The sequence below is a fragment of the Leguminivora glycinivorella genome, chromosome Z (assembly GCF_023078275.1).
Source record: "Leguminivora glycinivorella isolate SPB_JAAS2020 chromosome Z, LegGlyc_1.1, whole genome shotgun sequence".
Taxonomy (NCBI): Eukaryota; Metazoa; Arthropoda; class Insecta; order Lepidoptera; family Tortricidae; genus Leguminivora; species Leguminivora glycinivorella.
In genome coordinates, this window is record NC_062998.1 from 31,532,685 (window position 1) to 31,552,608 (window position 19,924).

Genomic DNA, 19,924 nt, shown 5'->3' on the forward strand with positions numbered 1-19,924 from the left:
ATGAATTTTAAGACTGTCGTTGCCGGCCTTATTGGCCGGCCGGTATTGACGAGTAGGTACTCAACGAGCACTTTGTTCTTCAAATCTGCTTTTGTTGGTCACTCAGAATGTTTGACCTTTCCAATAGGGTTGACTGCAGTCTGCAATCAACATCTTCCTTGTGTTATCCCGGCATTTGCCACGGCTCATGGGAGCCTGGCGTCCGCTTTGACAACTAATCCCAAGATTTGGCGTAGGCACTAGTTTTACGAAAGCGACTGCCATCTGACCTTCCAACCCGAAGGGTAACTAGGCCTTATTAGAAATAGTCCGGTTTCCTCACGATGTTTTCCTTCACCGAAAAGCGACTGGCAAATATCAAAAGACATTTCGCAGACAAGTTTCGAAAAACCCATTGGTACGAGCTGGGGTTCGAACCCGCGACCTCCGGATCGAAAGTCGCACGCTCTTACCGCTAGGCCACCAGGGCAGTCTGCAATCAACGATAGCCAATATGTGAGACGTTTATATCAAAGCCTACCATATTGGACTATGTGGCTGTGGGGACCATGTGCTTTTAATACGTTACTCAATAGGGTAATTGTCACATAACATGACATTAATTGTATCCCAGAATGTGAACAGCTCCTCAAACCCTTATTGGTACTAAAATGTTACATAGGTAAACGTTAAACGTTAAAAAAATATGGAAGAGGTGATGTTACCTTTGCCACACTAACTCGAACAAAATACTAACTGTAAAACATCAAACCAAATCAAATTCATTGGTAATTATGATTCAAAATCATCATTTGTAGGTAAATTCTACCAGCCACCTTAAGACATCAAGTTAAAAGTTATATGAAATAACTTTGCACTCTTGTGGATAAAATACAATTTTGCTATCTGTTTTCGAAGAATAAAGAGGGCCTTTACAAGTTGGTGTGTTGAAAAGTTACTTGTGCCTCGGTCGCTGCCTCGCGACTGCGCGCGCGTCACTCTCGCGAGCAATAATTTAATGAGAAATGACTCAACGCGGATGAAAGGCGGCTATTGGAATGGGCCAAGGTTATTCATGCTAATAACTATGTAACACTTTTAAGTAACATTTTTCTTTTCTTAACTAATAATAAAACGCGTGTACCTATATGTTGCGTACCAGCATATTAATCCCTACCATAGTGAATGTTGAAAAATGTGTTCGCAATGCACGTAGGCATATCTCATACCAGCTACTACCTACTACTAGTTCCATGTAGGTACATACGTATGTATAAAAATAAATAAGGTTCGGTTATTGTAGCTTTTTAATACATTGTGACATTTGTGACTCAAAAATGTAAGAAATGTATTGTGTCGCTAACTTCAAACTCAGGTAAATCCATTCTGCTATGAGGTTGATTCTTTTTCAGATTATATATATAAACACATAATCAACCTTAAAGCAGAATGGATTTACCAGAGTTTGAGCGACACGTATGTATTCTTCATAACACCTCACCTATTCATCAAGTATTTTCAACTTTATTTTATGGGTGTTTAAAATATTTAATTTAAACTTACCACAAAGAGCCACTTGCATCAACTACACTGAGAGAAAATAAAACCAGTTTTCATGTTCGCTCAACAAGTTTTTTGGTTAAAATAGCGCCTACGTGCTCTTTGGTTCAAACAACAAGCTACTTGTCATTTGGATCGGCAATATATTTGAATCAACAAGTCGATTTTATAAAAACAACCTGACACATATTGTTTTAAACATACGTTTGGCTGATTCAAACGGATAAACGGCAACAAGTCGAACTTGTTAAATTCACAATGCTTTCTCTCAGTGTAAAATGGAGGGTTAACCCACGATTTTATATGGAATTTTAACAGTTGACAGCCTACTAACCCTGAGTTAAGTGGTTGGTGCAAGTGGGCCTAAACAAACATCCCCTTTGGCATTTTGTTCAAAATCCCACACGAATGAGGCATAATAGTACGAGAGCCCACGACCAAAATTTTTGTCTCATAGCAATACAGCCAAAACCGCATCAAATCGATAGATACGATTATCCTGAACTCGAAAATACCAATATCAGACATTTTCCGCGTAGCGTTTGATCTGACCGAATCTTCAAAATTGTCAAAGAATTTTACCGAACTGCATCATAGCAATATGTCTGATTTGCAGACTGTAGTTGAATGATAGTTCTGAGATACCGGAAACATATTTTTCAGACGTTAGTGGTGTAGCGCAAACCCGTAAAATCACTTAAAAAAATAAAAAATGAGACAAAAAAAATGTCTCATAGCAATACGTCTGAAAATCTTTTTTATTAGTAAATTTTGGTTATTTGATGCGAACAAAACAATTTTCAGGCGGAAATGTGAACGCATTAAATTTTGAGACCGTTTTGAAAATGTTAACAAATTTTACCGATCGGTATCATAGCAATATGTCTGAAAATTGTTGGACATGATAAAATAAGTTGTCCACATGTGCAAAAAATTTATATCAGACAAATTAAGTGTAGCACCTTCTCTATCAGACAACTTTTCGATACTCAGATATCATTTAAAAATCGTATTGAGGCATCTTGAATTCTCTGTTACAAACCAATGAATACGTTGCGACCCTGAATTTATTAGATGATAATTAACAAAGAATTTACCCGAAACCGTAACATTGAAGTTGAAGGACTGAAATAAATCGTATATGCTATATATCTATATCGTCGAGTATATGCTACACTTAAAGTGTCTGAAAACAGGTTTTTGGTAATCATGGCAGAAATACGAAAAGTAAAAAAAAAAATTATCCGTATTGCTATGATACAGGTCGGCTAAATTTGTTGATATTTTCAAAAATGCGCTCAGGCTATGTGCTGCGCGCAAAATGTCTGAAAACAAACTTTTTCGTAATACAATTATAAAATCTACGTACATTTTCACTATCAGACGTATTGCTATAATACCGACTGCCTTTTTTTTTGACACAGCAGAAATGGCCTCCCACGCAGTTGCTACACTTTCGACCGTTACTACACACCTAGTCGGGTTCAGAATCATACAATCTAACGATTTTATAGGGTTTTTGCCGTATTGCTATGAGACATGGTTTTGGTCGTGGGCTCTAGTACTATAAGGCTTACCGAATCGTTTATGTACCTACGGCAGGCACGTTTTCAATAGTTTTGTCGAGTAGGTTATAATTTGTTTGAAAATAACTTATCACTATCACATAAAAGGTTTAGTTTATCTACCCTAACGCCGTGGCTTGCGTGGGCGATGGTCGCGCGACGGCGATGCGACGCATACGAAATCAAACCTTATCGATATGGAAGTAGACGACGCGATGAGACGCGACGGCAACGGTCGCGCGACTGTCGCCCACGCACGACACGGCGTAAGCGTCCATCGGTAAAAAAACACTTTTTTTTTATCACTAATGAAATAAAACTATGGGAACGGATTATATCGCGTATAATGAATTTATTACAATTCATCCCGACGTTTCGAACACTTTACAAAGTAAAGTGTTTTCATAGTTTGATTTCATGAGTAACTATCGCGGTAACCGAAGACAATATTTTTATCTGAATCCCAATCTATTGTGCAGTTTGATGATCTAAAAGAAATATTTTGCACTAAACAAAGAGCGAGCGACCAAGTTCGCTGGCTCAGCCGAATCAAACCAGCCTCCGCGTCTAGCGTCATTCCGACTAGATCCCTATAAGCCGACTGCCTATTAAATGCAAACTTCAAAAGTTTGATGCAATTTTCCTGTTTATCCTGACATCCTGGTATGAATGCAGATAGGTAGTTGCCATATATTATGGATCTATAGGTGAAAGCTTGTTGTGTAAACGGGGAAGTAGGCCAGTCAATGGAGATGATGTGAAAATATAGATAAACATTTCCATTGAATTTTCCTTTAACTATTTATACTAAAGCGTTTATTTAGGGAGTAATTGCCTTGTTATGACTACTTATAACATTTAACCATATTTGCTATATTTTTTTAGATAGTATTCAGGGATAGAAAGGCCTACGTGATTATTTTATGTTTATACGTATTACAGACCTTGTTGATTGTACTTGATTCGAAGTTTTAATCAATACAAAGAACATCCCACTTTTCAGTTAAGCCGCTAGAACACGCCCATTGATTCAGAGACCACGCCCACATTGAACAAAACTCGGGATTCAATCGAGATGATTCAGCTGCGACTCTAGGACACATGGTAGAGCCACAACAAATCGTCGAATAATGAAAAATCTACTTTATCATTTCTGTCTACAGTTTATAATGCAGTATATTTATTGGCTCGATTCTCCTATCGCAGTCTGATGTCCTAGTGAAAATCGGGGAGCAAAATCAAGGAAAACTGGACATTTTGCGTACTTCCTACCAGGGACTCATAAATTCTAAAGGTTATACGCAGTAAAGGAATTACAACCTTATCCTACTTGCTTAGGTTTGACAATAATTTGAATGAAAGCGATTGATACGCCATTCCATTACTGAGTAATATTGTTGCGGCACTATGAAAACTCACTTATTACCACTACTACGGTAAGTGTTGTCGAATCGAATAAAGTGTATTATTGTCGTGAAACCTTAGGTAAGGTAATTAGCGCAAGGTTTGAAGGTTTTGCTACTTCCTATCAGGATAACATGAATGCGAGAGAGGTTATTTAATAACCACGAAAACTCACTTTACAGTTGTTAATTAAGTACTTCATATATTTATTTATTTGAGTATACAGCGTGTAACAGGAACAGGAACCAGAAATACTTTAATCAGACATTTCTGTCTGTGGCCAAAAGGAAAAAAAAATAGTTTTGTTTAAATTTATTTTTACTTCTATTTCTACATGTAGGTATCTTTAGAAAAGTTTAGATAACATTTTATACTTCAAATATGACCAGGAATACCCTATTAAAATATTCCGTTTTTTCTTGTTACACTGTGTATAATTGTAATCCTCTGCCTAAGTACCTACCTGCCGGATTTAACATTAACAAAGGTAAAAAAAACCTCTAGTTACTTACATTATATACCTGAATTTTTTTATTAAGGCTGTATAAATAAATGCATTGTTAGTTTTACAGTTTTTTAGTAATACAAATTAATAATAATACCAAGGACGATTATAAAGGACCAGCAGAGTCCATACTAAATACCGTACCCCGTTGGCAGCCGTAAATCTATGTCACTAGATGTCACTAAGAGTGTCATTTGAATAAAAATGTCGTTTTTTTTTTAAAATACGCACGCGGTAGTTCAACAGCATTACAAGTGATACAGTGAAAAGTATATAGATGACGCTAGGGGCCCGTGTCATGTTTCAGTCCCTGTTTACAACGCAAGCCATCGTTCTTATTTTGAATTATGACAATCATGCAAAAGAGTACCATACTGTCAAATTTTCTATCTCTTTCATTTTGAGCGTGACGTCAATGATTAGTAATATTACTTTCAATATATTTAAAATTTAGATTTTAATGAGGCCATTTCGAACGGTGTTTATGATAGATATCATGTTGACAATCAATCTCCTGACCGTCTCACTCACACCAATCCTATCCTATATTTGAACAAGTGCGACCGAAACAGTTGAGTATTATTGAAGATTTTTGAATGTCTAAAATCTTATTGGTAGAACGTTGTCGAAAACCCGCTTTTTCCATAAAGTGTTGGCGCGACGTCAAGTGGGTGATAGGGCGTACGAGCAAGTACAGTACGCGTTGGATGGTCGATATCGGATGTCGGAAGGATTTCAATAGAAACAATCCAAGATGGCGCCTGTAATGTATGGATTATCGGTCCGATATCCGATATTGGATCGGATAATGTGAAAACGCACTTACGGTGACACATAATTGAAAAAGGTCGTCGAGCCATAAGTACGCATACTTGCTCGTATCGTACGTCTATCGCCCACTTCAGACTGCGTTTCGATCGGCGTTTAGCGTCAATGATCATCAGCTCGGCTTCATGGCTTTACGAACCTTAGCTCGGACCATCGAATATGAAACTTATAAACTTCTTTATACACAAGGGTATAAAGAAGTTTATAACCAGGTGCTCCATGACACCATTGCACCAATCTGTCGCCAGCACCGCTACACTTCAACGGCCAAGTCACACAACATCCATACTAATATTATAAATGGGAAAGTGTGTATGTCTGTTTGTTTGTCCATCTTTCACAGCAAAACGGAGCGACGTATTGACGTGATTTTTTAAGTGTAGATAGTTGAAGGGATGGAAAGTGACATAGGCTACTTTTTGTCTCTTTTTATATCCCCCCACTTCCTTAGAATGGAGGATGGAAGTTTGTGGAGAGATTTTCGAATTTAACGCGAGCGAAGCCGCGGGCAAAGGCTAGTTAACTATAATAATAAAGAAATCGCAATAAGGAACTTTATGTAGATTTCATTACTTTTTAGAGATAAACAAGCAGCTCCATCGAGACGGCTATTTTTTACAGAATGTTTTTGGTGGGATATACATAGGCATAGGTATATAACACTAACAAGGTATCTATTGTCTTAGTCCGTTTTCACATTATCCGATCCGATATCGGATGTCGGAAGGATTTAATTGGAAAAAATCCAAGATAGCGCCTGTAATGTATGGGGTATCAGTCCTACATCCGATATCGGATCGGATAATGTGAAAACGCATTTAGTCTCATTAATTATTACTTACGTCAGAGTTTAGGTTTATACGAGTACCAAACGAGTAGTATACGAGTAGAAAATATATTACTAAAACAATACAAACTATCATTAATTTATTATAAAAACGTAATCCAAAGTGCCACACCTAGTCGGCCAGTGCATGGCCTACGCTGCCGATGGTTAGGGTGCTCGGAGTGACATACAAGTCCGCGTTGTGTCCAAGACGAAGCCTGACCGACGAAGCTAGCAAGTCTCTCTACATGTTAGCTGAAGTACTGTCAAACCGTTCACTGTGATTACTCAGATTATTATAAGCAGAATGATCTTCGAATGAACTTTCTGGACAATTGAGATGCATGGGCGCAGTCGAAACCAGCTCGCCCCTTCAGCCGTGTCCCGTTGAAAATCGGAAAGATTCTTTTCCTTAGCACATTTAATGTTTACAAATTGGATTCGCCTTCTGTCACCTAAACTGGTAAATTTATGTATGAGGTCATTGGTCATACAATTATTAATTTATACCGTTATTAATTCTGTATCTCTACTCGCATTGCTGCTGCGATTCTAAAATATTTAATATCCATATTATGAATATTCAATAAATCATACAATGACATTTGTGATGTGACATGGATGTCACATCTGTTGGCACAATGATTGCGTTTTGTTGAACGTATTTGAGCTCAACATATATATAGGTTTATTATCACTAAGTATATTATATTAATGAACAACGAAACGGATGTGACATTTTCCTAGTCCACCAACGTCATCTAGTCATTTTATTTGGCAATAATTAGACAACATGCGAACAAACTTAGCCAGCGAAGCGATGACAACTACGTCGAGGCCGACCAAAAAATATAATTTGTATAAATTGTGTTTTGAGCCAATATTTTGATATTAAAATATAGTTTTTTGTTCAGGGGTACGCTTTTTTGTATGGGCTATATCAGTCTAGTATTAAATGGTCCTTGATAATACTTAATTATTTAATTAAGCCCCAATTGCCACAAGTAGGTACCTAAAATAGTACATTTAGATACAAGTGCGGAAAATTTAAATCACACGAGTTACTAATTTCCTTATCGCATGTGTATCGTACAGTCACCAGCATAAATATGTGCTGATTTCTATACCTTGTCACATTAACATCTTGTTTGTAATGTCATACGAAATTCTAAAGGTCGAAACGAGTGGCGATAAATTTAAAACACGACCGAAGGGAGTGTTTTAAATCGACAAACGACTTCGGTTACTTTCAACTTAATCTATGACATGTTACATCTTGGTAGATATTTGTACATTTGCCTAAGTTGATAAAAATCGATCGTTTCATAATATATTTTACTACTTAAAATCAATTAAAAACTATAATAAATTCAATAAGTGCAGAAATAATGGTTTATAAATAATACTGACGAAAAAACCTACAATGGCTACAGTGTGTACAGGTAACACAGTTAACACAGGTAACACAGTGTGTACAGGTACAAGTGGCTACAGGTAAGCTATCTGTGCCTAGAATTCATAATTATTTTGGTGACAGATCGCTAAAAAAGCGTATTCCATATCTGCTCAATAGCTTACCTGACGCTATCCGAAGTGAAAAGCACCCAAACAAATTTAAAACAATGCTAAAAAAACATTACCTAAATATATTACAATAATTTATATTATTTATTATTTAAGAAGTTCAACGACTTTTCTTAAAGTTAATTGTTAAGTTTATGTAATTGAGAGACTGTTGATCCCACAGACAAACTCGTTCTGTTCCAGAGTTTTGTGGGACTATATGTTAGATATAAGTTTGTCACTGTATTTTAATAACAATAAATAATAATAATGTATTTTTACCGTTTTGTTTAAGCGCCTCCTTGTGCATAGGCTCTAATTGATTCAACTATTTTGTAAATAATCGCTAAATTTGGTAAAGTCTTACACACACCTTTACAATCTTCAGTGCAGAAGTCTCAAAAAGAGGATCTTGCAGCTACAGTACTCATCATGAATGTGTACATTGTACAAGGTACCTACTTGTAAAATGTGCAATCTACAAACGAATGTCGCCTACTCTAGGTATACATGTTCATACAAAAATTTGCCTCCGGTGTTGTATGTAAATAGGTAGGTATGTGCATTAAAAAGCGAGAACGATACGAGTGTATTCTTGTAGTAATAGCTCGCGCGGGGTGCACGTCGATGCAACGTGGGGGTTGTTAAATCTAGGAAGGGGTAGGGGTGAATGTGGATAGTAAAGTGCATCTCACTTTGTGATCGATTAGTCTAGGCAGAAAGAGACGAAACGATTACCAGGATTTCCGCAGTGCAATGCAATTGTAGGAGGTCATTTTCATTTAAATATAATTATGTCTATTCAGATCGCGGAAGATTAAAAATCTGCCATTTGCCAGAGACGATTGATAAATGGATATTGTAAGCTGTACATTGCTACATAAATAGATTGGTTGCATTAAGCAAACTTTGAAGTAAATATGGAATAATTACATAACTAGCCTTGGTTCCAAAAACAATACATATCTCTAAAACCGTCTGAACTAAGCAGTGAACCTAGCGATGATTAAGATATAAATAACTAATGCCCGATTGAATTTTGCTTAGGTAGATGCAAAATTGATAAGATTCAACCTGTTAAAAGAAATGATTTTGGTTGAAAAACGTGTTACATTGGACACTTACAGATATAATGTGTATAAGTGACAATAAGACACATATGTGACATTTTAAAACTTTGTTTGAATCGGGCAGTGAATCTTTATTTTAAGACGCAACAGGAGGGGTCATATTCCACACAAACGCTCTCGACTATTTCCTCCATGGTTTTTAAAGCTGATTTTTTCAACACAGGTTTTTAATATTTTTATCAGTATCGAACGACGTTTTGATTTTTTTGATGTTTTGATTTTGAAAGACGCTAGAGCCCATCAAAAATTTCCAAAAACAGCCTTTTTCATTATGGTGCAAAAAAGGTGTGATATTCAAAATTGTTAACAATTAGCCAAAAAAACTAAACGGCCCTCAGATTCTCAAATTTCGTTCCGATTGACTGAGTTTTGGAAGAGGCGAGAGCGGCACCTTGATTTTAAACATGTTTTTGCAATACAGAGTTGTTCTTAAGGGACATTTTTTTATAAATCTAGTTAAAAACACGAGTATCATCATCATCATCGTCCTTGCGGTATCCCGGCATTTTGCCACGGCTCATGGGACCTGGGGTCTGCTGTGACAACTAATCCCAAGATTTGTCGTAGGCACTAGTTTTTACGAAAGCGACTGCCATCTGACCTTCCAACATAAAAGGGTAACTAGGCCTTTTTGGAATTAGTCCATATATATATAATATCCATAAAACACGAGTATATTTAACTCAAATTCCCAAATCGAAGGGGGGCCGGCCATCCTTTCCATTTCAGCATTTTCGCTCCTGTTTCGTCTTAAGTGTAGCTGCAGCCGCAGCTACTGTAAGAGGTTTCGCATTCAGAATGAAACCTTTTACAGCAGTCATGGTCGCTGACTGGCAGTCCCTGATTTAAAATTGGAACAGTATAAAAACGTCAAGGAAAACAGACACTTCAAAGGGGCATTCATATAGAAGCAGCGATTGAGAGTGAACGGTTGTTACTTAGCTCATAAAATATAAAAAAATATTGATTCAAAGCGTTGTTTAAATGTTTGGATGCTCTCCACTGATAGGCCGACTCTCTTACATGGTGGAGGTGCGGGGTATCAGTGGAGAGCATCGACTAAACCCTTTTATTTTGAACTTTCTGACAGCTAATTGTCTGTGGCCATGACTAGATGACATTGACATGACAGCTGTTAGCAAATTCACCTAACTTCAAGTAAAAAAACAAGGCAAAACGTTTATTTCACATGAAAAAACATAATAAATTTTGAAGATGCCGATTCTTGTTGGCGGTGGCGTTGAAGTGGGGGCTTCTCATGGCCGCCAATCTTCCCGCCGCGCCGGTTGCGAAGTGAAGTGGAGCCCGAACGGCTCATGAAGATTGCTGCAGCTGCAGTGCGCTGCACGTTGGTGATGACGACGAAGTGGGGGTTGCATATGACCGCCAGCCATCTCGCCACACCGTGAACAGCTGGATCAACTGGTCATCTAGTCGGCCTTGTCTTGATACATGTAAAAGAACAATGTTCATACACATTTCTTTTACATGTATCAAGACAAGGCCGACTAGATGACCAGTTGATCCAGCTGTTCACGGTGTGGCGAGATGGCTGGCGGTCATATGCAACCCCCACTTCGTCGTCATCACCAACGTGCAGCGCACAGCAGCTGCAGCAATCTTCATGAGCCGTTCGGGCTCCACTTCACTTCGCAACCGGCGCGGCGGGAAGATTGGCGGCCATGAGAAGCCCCCACTTCAACGCCACCGCCAACAAGAATCGGCATCTTCAAAATTTATTATGTTTTTTCATGTGAAATAAACGTTTTGCCTTGTTTTTTTACTTGAAGTTAGGTGAATTTGCTAACAGCTGTCATGTCAATGTCATCTAGTCATGGCCACAGACAATTAGCTGTCAGAAAGTTCAAAATAAAAGGGTTTAGTCGATGGGCAGGGGTTAGGTTTTTGCCATTGGTTTTCCTAACCATAGTCCATATCTGACTAATTTGCGAGGACCTTGGCTATAGTCCAACTATCCAAATTATGGCGGTCTCAACCTTGGACTAGGCAACCACGCAAAGTGCGTTAGATGTTGGCTACCTTGAATGAGGCTGTCACTATTGGGTGTTAGGAGATTTTTTTTTTTTGTGTGTAGGGGGGCCTGGCTTAGGTAGGGCCAACCGGTAGTTAGGGTAGAATAGGATAGGATAGGGTGTAGTATTGTGAACAATGGCTGCTTCTAACATAAGGGGGAGGGATATGTAAGAGGTTTCGCATTCAGAATGAAACCTTTTACAGCAGTCATGGTCGCTGACTGGCAGTCCCTGATTTAAAATTGGAACAGTATAAAAACGTCAAGGAAAACAGACACTTCAAAGGGGCATTCATATAGAAGCAGCGATTGAGAGTGAACGGTTGTTACTTAGCTCATAAAATATAAAAAAATATTGATTCAAAGCGTTGTTTAAATGTTTGGATGCTCTCCACTGATAGGCCGACTCTCTTACACTACCTGCAGAAAACTTTGCTATTTGAATCGGCGCTTTTTACCCTTTTTTTTCTTTCTTCTACCGAAAGGTAATAGAAGTAAGTACAATCTACTTTATGACCTAGTACCTACCTACATGTACAAATTAATTAAGTATAATATAAATGTTAAGATTTAAGTGGTTTTATTCGTAATTCACATTAATATAGGCAGAAATAATAAAAGCATACCGGTAAATATTTTCTTTTGTTTGTCGACACAAACAGAACAAAATATTTACCGGTATGTTTTTATTACTTATGCTGAGTATAGGTATAGATATCTCTTTCTTCATAATTATTCTCAGCCGTAGGTATTCCAGGTTGCACTTAACGTTTGCGAAATTTTGGAAGGCCGACGAAGCCCATCCAAAATTTTAATGAAAAATCATAATTTCTTGAATGATGATCTGTTCTTACAAATTGTTGAGTACAACATTGGTTATCTGTGAAACAAAAAGTGGCTAAGTGAAAATAAAAGTTACAATAACAATAACATTAATGTGAAGTTTACTGGCAAAAGGATTATGCAGAGGATCTAGGCAGGGCGAGCCAGAGCTTATTCCTCGGGGATCAAATCAAAAGGGCCGCCAAATTTGTCATTCTTTTACGTTCATCGAAAAAAGTGTAGATCAGGCTCTGGGCGACAATGTGGAATCTTTTACTTGAAAACTGCACAAAATATCGACTCCCCGATGACTTCCCCTTACTTGTATTTGTGTCCATTTTGTTTTAAATAGTCCGTGGCGACGTGATATAAACTTTCGTCATTAAATTAAGTAGGTTGGCATCTGAAATGTAAATAGTAAGAAAATTAATAAAAAAATACGTGATAAACAAACATTTATTAAGTACCTATTAAGAAAAAAAATATACCTATTTTGGTACCTTTTTTTTTTATACTACGTCTGTGGCAAACAAGCATACGGTCCGCCTGATGGAAAGCGGTCACCGTAACCTATGAACGCATGCAATGCAAACAGTGTCACATGCGCGTTGCCACCCCATTTGAAACTTGTACATTCCCTTTTGCTGTGTTAAGTACACAGCAAAAAGGAGTGTACAAGTTCCAAGGAGGGTTCGGGTTGCCGATGACTCTAAAGGACAATATACGGAACAAGTTAGTTCCGTAAGTCCTCCCGCCATCAGCACCGCACCCTCGTTGAGCTCTGGCAGCCTTACTCACCGGCAGGAACACAACACTATGAGTAGGGTCTAGTGCTATTTGGCTGCGGTCTTCTGTAAGGCGGAGGTACTACCCCAGTTGGGCTCTGCTCTAGATTCGAGCGAGACGATATCCGCTGTGCTGTGCCCTACCACACAAAGCGGTATTTCATGCTGATACTCGTATAGGTATCTAACTATCTATTTACTTTTGTAATAATTAATAATCCAGACAATCTCAACAACCCCAAATGCAATTAGTATGCGTTGGTTTGTCAGTTTTGTCACACAGAGTTTCCAGGGAACAAAATAAATATAATATTTAGGACGCCGGTGTACAACGTGGTTTACTGACGATTCGCCAAAAAACGTTTCCCAAAGTTTCACATCCCAAACTATTATTCCCAAATTATCATTTCCCAAATAAACGTTTGGCAAAACAACTTATCGCAAATTGCCATTTAGCAAAACTTTTTTTGCCAAGTATTTGTTTCCCAAAATATTTACTTGGTCAAATCTCATTTTACCAAATTTTATTTAGACTTATATTGACCGGGATATAGACCGTGATTACCTTTTTGATTTTTGTCGAGCTCCCGATATTTCGACGCAGTTGCATGCATCATGATCACGGAAAACTGACGAAGGCGGGTGGATGTTAAAGTTGTATAGACAGCGCGCGATCTACCCTCCTTCGCGCGCGTCGGCTGCGTTCACTTTCAGCGTTACCACTGGTCGCGTTCACACTCGATGGTCTGTCCAAACACACTACACTCACAGTGTCACTACGTTTGTTCAATTCTGACTTCACCGGTTTTTTACACAAACAAATCACTGGATTCCATACATTAGATAGTTTGAAGCCATCCTCACGATTGAAATTTTTATATTTGTGAATCTCAATGGCTTCTCTTACCAATCTCGGTATGTAGTGGCGTTCCGTCGAAATTACCTTAGGACTATGCAACTCGATCCAATGATTTGCACCCGACTCAATGAGATGTTGAGCAATAGCAGACTTGCGAGTATCGTTCTTTTTGACTGCAGCAATGTGTTCTTTAATTCTGCAGGCAATAGTGCGCTTGGTCTGCCCTATGTAAGAACTACCACACCAGGCCCCGTAGCCGAATGGCATTTCTCCGACGCCAAACGAAAGCGATACGCCGCTGGCTCTGTCGCGCCAATACGCAAGCGCGATAGAGATAGATATCTACTAGCGCTTCGTTTCGTGAGCGTTTCGTGAGCGATTGTGCCATTCGGCTAGCCACCCTGGTTTTTCCAGAGGAAAATTGTCCTTAGGTGACCGCAAGAACTGTGCAATTTTCCTGTGTGGGGTGAAGATAGTTTTTACAGACACTACATACCGAGATTGGTAAGAGAAGCCATTGAGATTCACAAATATAAAAATTTCAATCGTGAGGATGGCTTCAAAGTTCAAACTATCTAATGTATGGAATCCAGTGATTTGTTTGTGTAAAAAACCGGTGAAGTCAGAATTGAAAAAACGTAGTGACACTGTGAGTGTAGTGTGTTTGGACAGACCATCGAGTTCTGAACGCGACCAGTGGTAACGCTGAAAGTGAACGCAGCCGACGCGCGCGAAGGAGGGTAGATCGCGCGCTGTCTATACAACTTTAACATCCACCCGCCTTCGTCAGTTTTCCGTGATCATGATGCATGCAACTGCGTCGCAATATCGGGAGCTCGACAAAAATCATAAAGGTAATCACGGTCTATATCCCGGTCAATATAAGTCTAATGAAAATAACCGTGAATCATTCAAAACTCTTAAATTTTATTTAGTCAAATGTATTGTTAGGCAAAATTTCCATTTCCCAATATATTGTAGTTAAATGGCGCACTAGAAATTAGTTTGTTGATTTTATACTTTGTGTCCAAGATTTGTGTGAAATAATGTGTATGTCGTACTTTTTTTCCTCCTGCTGAAAAATTTCATGGATGACATTTTCACTTACATGGCCGGATACATTTTATTAAAAAGAAACCTGATGTTTTCCAGACCATTATGTTCTATTAATTTTTCATTACATTAGAAAGTCATTTCCGGTTTGCTCACTGTCAAGTTGTCAACCTAACACGTTCCTCCTCGCTTCGCTCGTCGTCGCACCTAAACTGACTCTGTCACACACGAGTTTTTTGTTACAATACTAATAAAATTATTACATTACATTTATGCTTTGTAATATTTATTGTCAAAAGTGGTTTTGCATGATGTAATTTGTAGAAACAAAAATAAATTTAGGCATAAGTACTTTTTTTGTCCAACTGAAGCACTTGGGAATAAAGCAGTTGTTGGGGTTATACAAGTTGCATTATAACAGTTTGGGAAATTATCATTTGACAGATTTTAAGTTTGCCAAATGTTTGATTTGACTAACGTGTAGTTGGCAAATTATCATTTCCCAAATAAACGTTTGGCAAAACAACTTATCGCAAATTGACATTTAGGAAAACTTTTTTGGCAAGTATTTGTTTCCCAAAATATTTACTTGGTTAAATCTCATTTTACCAAATATTATTTAGTCAAATGTATTGTTAGGCAAAATTTCCATTTCCCAATATATTGTAGTTAAATGACACACTAGAAATTTGTTTGTTGATTTTATACTTTGTGTCCAAGATTTGTGTGAAATAATGTGTATGTCGTACTTTTTTTCCTCCTGCTGCAAATGTCAAGGATGACATTTTCACTTACATGTCCGGATACATTTTATTAAAAAGAAACCTGATGTTTTCAAAACCATTTTGTTCTATTAATTTTTAATTACATTAAAAAGTAATTTCCGGTTTGCTCACTGTCAACCTAACACACTCCTCCTCGCTTCGCTCGTCGTCGCACCTAAACTGACTCTGTCACACACGAGTTTTCTGTTACAATACTAATAAAATTATTACATTACATTTATGCCTTATATTTATTGTCAAACGTGGTTCTGCATGGTATAATTTGAAGAAACATTTTTTGACAAAAAAAATAGTTGACAAAATAATTTTGTCCAGTAATTAATTTGACAAAAATAAAGTTGAGCAAACTTTTCTTGTCCAGCTGAAGCACTTGGGAATAAAACAGTAAAAAAGTTTGGGAAATTATCATTTGACAGATTTTAAGTTTGTCAAATGTTAATATACCCAGTTGGCAAAATTTGTTTGAGAAATGAAATTTGACAAAAAAATCTTCGGTAAATTAAATGGATCCCGTAGAAATGAAAATGCAAATGCCTAAATGTTTTCGAAATTTGCGATGTGATATTTTGACCAAACATGTTTTTGGGATATAAGTTTTGCCATTAAAAACGTTTGCGAAATAAAGTTTTGTCTAAATAAAATTTGACTAAGTAAAATTGTGCCAAATGATAATTTGACCAAACAAATTCATTGCGAAACATACCTTAGCCAAACAATAATCTGGGTGCGTAGCCGAATGGCACAAACGCTCACGAAACGCTCACGAAACGAAACGCTAGTAGATGTCTACGAGTATCCCTGTCGCTCTTGCGAATTGGCGCGACAGAGCCGGACTACGTTTCGTTTTCGTTTGGCGTCGGAGAAATGCCATTCGGCTACGGGGCCTGGGAAATGAAACTATTGCGATATGATTATTGGGAAATGAAATTTGACGAAACGTTTTTTGGCGAAACGGCAGGACACCGTACAACGTACTTGTAGTTTGAATCAAATACAAACGAAAGATTTCATAATGAAACCCCGAGATTATCAACAATTTAAGCTCTTGTATTTATTTACTCATATTTGTACAATATTAAAGTTTCAATAAATTAGTAAAAAGTGTTACAACTATACATTATTATGTTGTGCTTTAGATATTTTAATCATTATCTGCAGATAATAAATAGATCTAGGTATATTTATTAACAGCTTGTGCTGTGCTGCCATCTCTGCTCTATATGTATGAATCTCCTCAATATGTATGAATGCAAACCTTTCAATAGACTACAATCTCCAAATGACTTGATTAGATACTTTTACTACTAAGGCAGCTGGTAGGGTAATGCGCGCACCGATATGCCAATAGATGGCTCTGTAGCAAGGCGGCGTAAGATTGTAGTAGGTGATACCTACTAATGTATTAGGTATAGTCATACTAATTATATTTTAATTAGTTAAGTATGATACCTATTTAGTTGAGTATTTATGTAGAGTTGAAGATTAATGAATAGTATTCTGTTAGTAAGTTGGTGTTTGTATACAATTTCCGGCCGCCTGTTATAGGTGCGGCAGCAGTGAGCAGGTGTGGAGGCAGCGAAGCGCGAGGGCTCCGCGGTCCGCTCCGCCAGTGTGACATGTAACCTAACCGGCGTCGGGCGCGTCGCATCATGAGCTGGGCGCACGCCGGCCTGTCCGTTTCATTCAATATCTGTAACACGAACACTCGTGCTCGCATGTGCCTTTAATTAAAATAATGACTCCAAGTCACTAAAACAATGTACATGCAAGAGCAAGACACCTTCACTGTAAAGCAGGAAGAAGAGTTCAGCAGACCTGTCGAGTCCATCATGCGATGTGAGGACTTCAAAAGCAATTTTGCCAGAAGACTTTCCAATCGCTACATCTCCAGATCTCCCAGCTCGATCTCAAGACAAGGAAGTGCGTTGAAGCTGCGGCCAGCCGATACGAAAAATACAGAAGCAACCCCCGATAATGTAAGTACATAGATAGATCGAATACTTACTCTTTAGTAGCTTTAAGTAGTCAAAGTATTTTAATTTATATTGGGTATCAGGAACGTCTGCGTAACATGTTGTTTAAACTAATAAACGAAATGTATTTGTCATGATGTTGAATTGATAGGTATAGAAAACAAACAAACATAACATATCAATATGGGGCCGATTTTTGAGTCTCACGGCGTTCGAATTCAGAAAATTGTCACTGAAAATAATAGGCAATTCACCGTTTTCAACCGGTATTTTAGTGACAGTGAGACTCAAAAATCGGCCCCCACGGGAAAAGTGGCGTACTAGAAGATAGGTTGTGCTCAGCAGTGGGCGATAAAAAGGCTGATATGATGATGATACAAGACAATACAAGTATATCTCTTACACTAAGACACACTTAATATGATATCTATATTCAATGAGTAAGATTGGGGTTTACTTACATAATTATCTATCTTCTTATAAACGTAGGTGGTAACTTGAAAATTAAGTCATTAAAATGATAATAATGTGTGCAATGTAAACATTATAATACAAAGTAGAACACCTAATAAGTGAGGTAAGCACCTATTTGTTTTGATTGACATAATTATTTGGTTGTTTACATTTCTCATTTTCAGCTACTTCTCGCCATTGAATTTCACTTAGTCACTAATTTGATTATGCTATTATTTATAAACAACGGTGACGTTTCGAAAGAAATCTCAATATGTATGAAGCCTAACTACTAAAACGAAACATTATTGACCTAAATCTGTTCGGTTTATGTTTAGCCATTTAATGTTAAATGCAATGCGATTTTATGAGATGTAATTAAGTCGTAACTATTTAAGATTATAATAAGTTGAAATTAACCGGCTTTCAGTTTCTGCGAGCTTGCCAGGGAAAATCTGCTGTATTACTATATTATCTATACTTATTACCATATCTGTATACAGTCAGACCCCATAGTAGAAGATGAAACAACGCACCAAAAGTATCTGTCATTCCGAATATCTTTTCTGAATATATGCACAGTTCGCGAATATATAGAAATACATTTTTGTTAAGCGGTTATAGAATCCTAGACACTTTTGAAGCATTGTTTGGTCCGCTACTTTTGAAGCTGACTTACAGGGGACCGATTTTTGAATTTCGAACGCACGAATTCGCCATTCGAAATTCTTTTTAAAACGACGAAATGCTATTTTCGAAAAAGGACGGCTAGTAATTTAAAGTCTAGGGGTAACGACCACTCGTTTTCGATTCTGTTAGTAGAATTTAAATCGTTAGTAGTGGAGATATTAATGAACGAAATTCACGAATACGAATGGTCGATATTCAAAAATCGGCTCCCAGTATAGACTTAAGGGTATCCCCATTAAGCGTGACCTATAGGCACGTAGTTACAAACCAATTCAGTTATCCATTGTTACAAAAAAGACTTGTAACGGTTCTACATTCAAACATTTGGCGATCTCGGAATTTATATGAATGTTGACTAATGTAGGCAACGGCATTTACGAAGTAAATTTTTACGTTTTTTAATCGTTCTGACAAAGTGTGGGTGTTCAACGACAAGTGAACGTACATTTTTTGCGGTATTATTTGAGACAAGACTGCTACTCTTCGCTAAATAATATTTTGGTTATAAATTTACATAAAAGCGTTTCTAAAATCTAAATCTAAAATAGATATATTATAGGTACCGATCGAGATAATGAAAACATTAAAATGTTATTGGTACAGCCACCGGCATAATAGGTGATGATTTCTGTACCTTGTCACTTTAACGTCGTGTCTGAAATCTCATACGAAATTGTCGAACGATTTAATGCGACAAGGTACAAAAATCATCACTTATTTATGCCGGTGACTGTACCTAGTTGTTTCGTTAAAATAAATTTAATATTAGTGATGACAGACGGCATTGCCATTTTATTTATAATGGCAAATGCCTTGCAGAGTTAGCTTGGTCCGACTATTATATGACCTATTCAAGTAGTAAAAATCGAATTACGATAATAACCGGGAAGACACCGTGCGTGAGTTGTTGCAAGTGTAATGTAATTATCAAACGATGTATTCACAAAACTTGATGATTAGCTACTCTAGGCAATAACATCGCACAAAAAGAAGACCGCAAAAATATCTGACAGAGTGTGTCAGATATTTAGCAAGCCTTCTTTTTGTACGATGTTATTGCCGGTGATTGTACCTATTCCAAAAAGTGGTGAGTGGAAGGTTAACTTGCAATT

General features: G+C 37.5%; 1 protein-coding gene across 1 annotated transcript in view; it reads left to right on the forward strand.

The window, feature by feature from the left end:
• Nucleotides 1-17,298: 17,298 nt before the first annotated feature.
• Nucleotides 17,299-19,924, forward strand: part of LOC125241638 — a 28,320-nt gene continuing 25,694 nt past the window's right edge. The window contains exon 1 of the mRNA XM_048150205.1: nt 17,299-17,672. Coding sequence (XP_048006162.1) covers nt 17,454-17,672 — 219 coding nt within the window. The 5' untranslated portion in view covers nt 17,299-17,453. The remainder of the gene's footprint in view (nt 17,673-19,924) is intronic.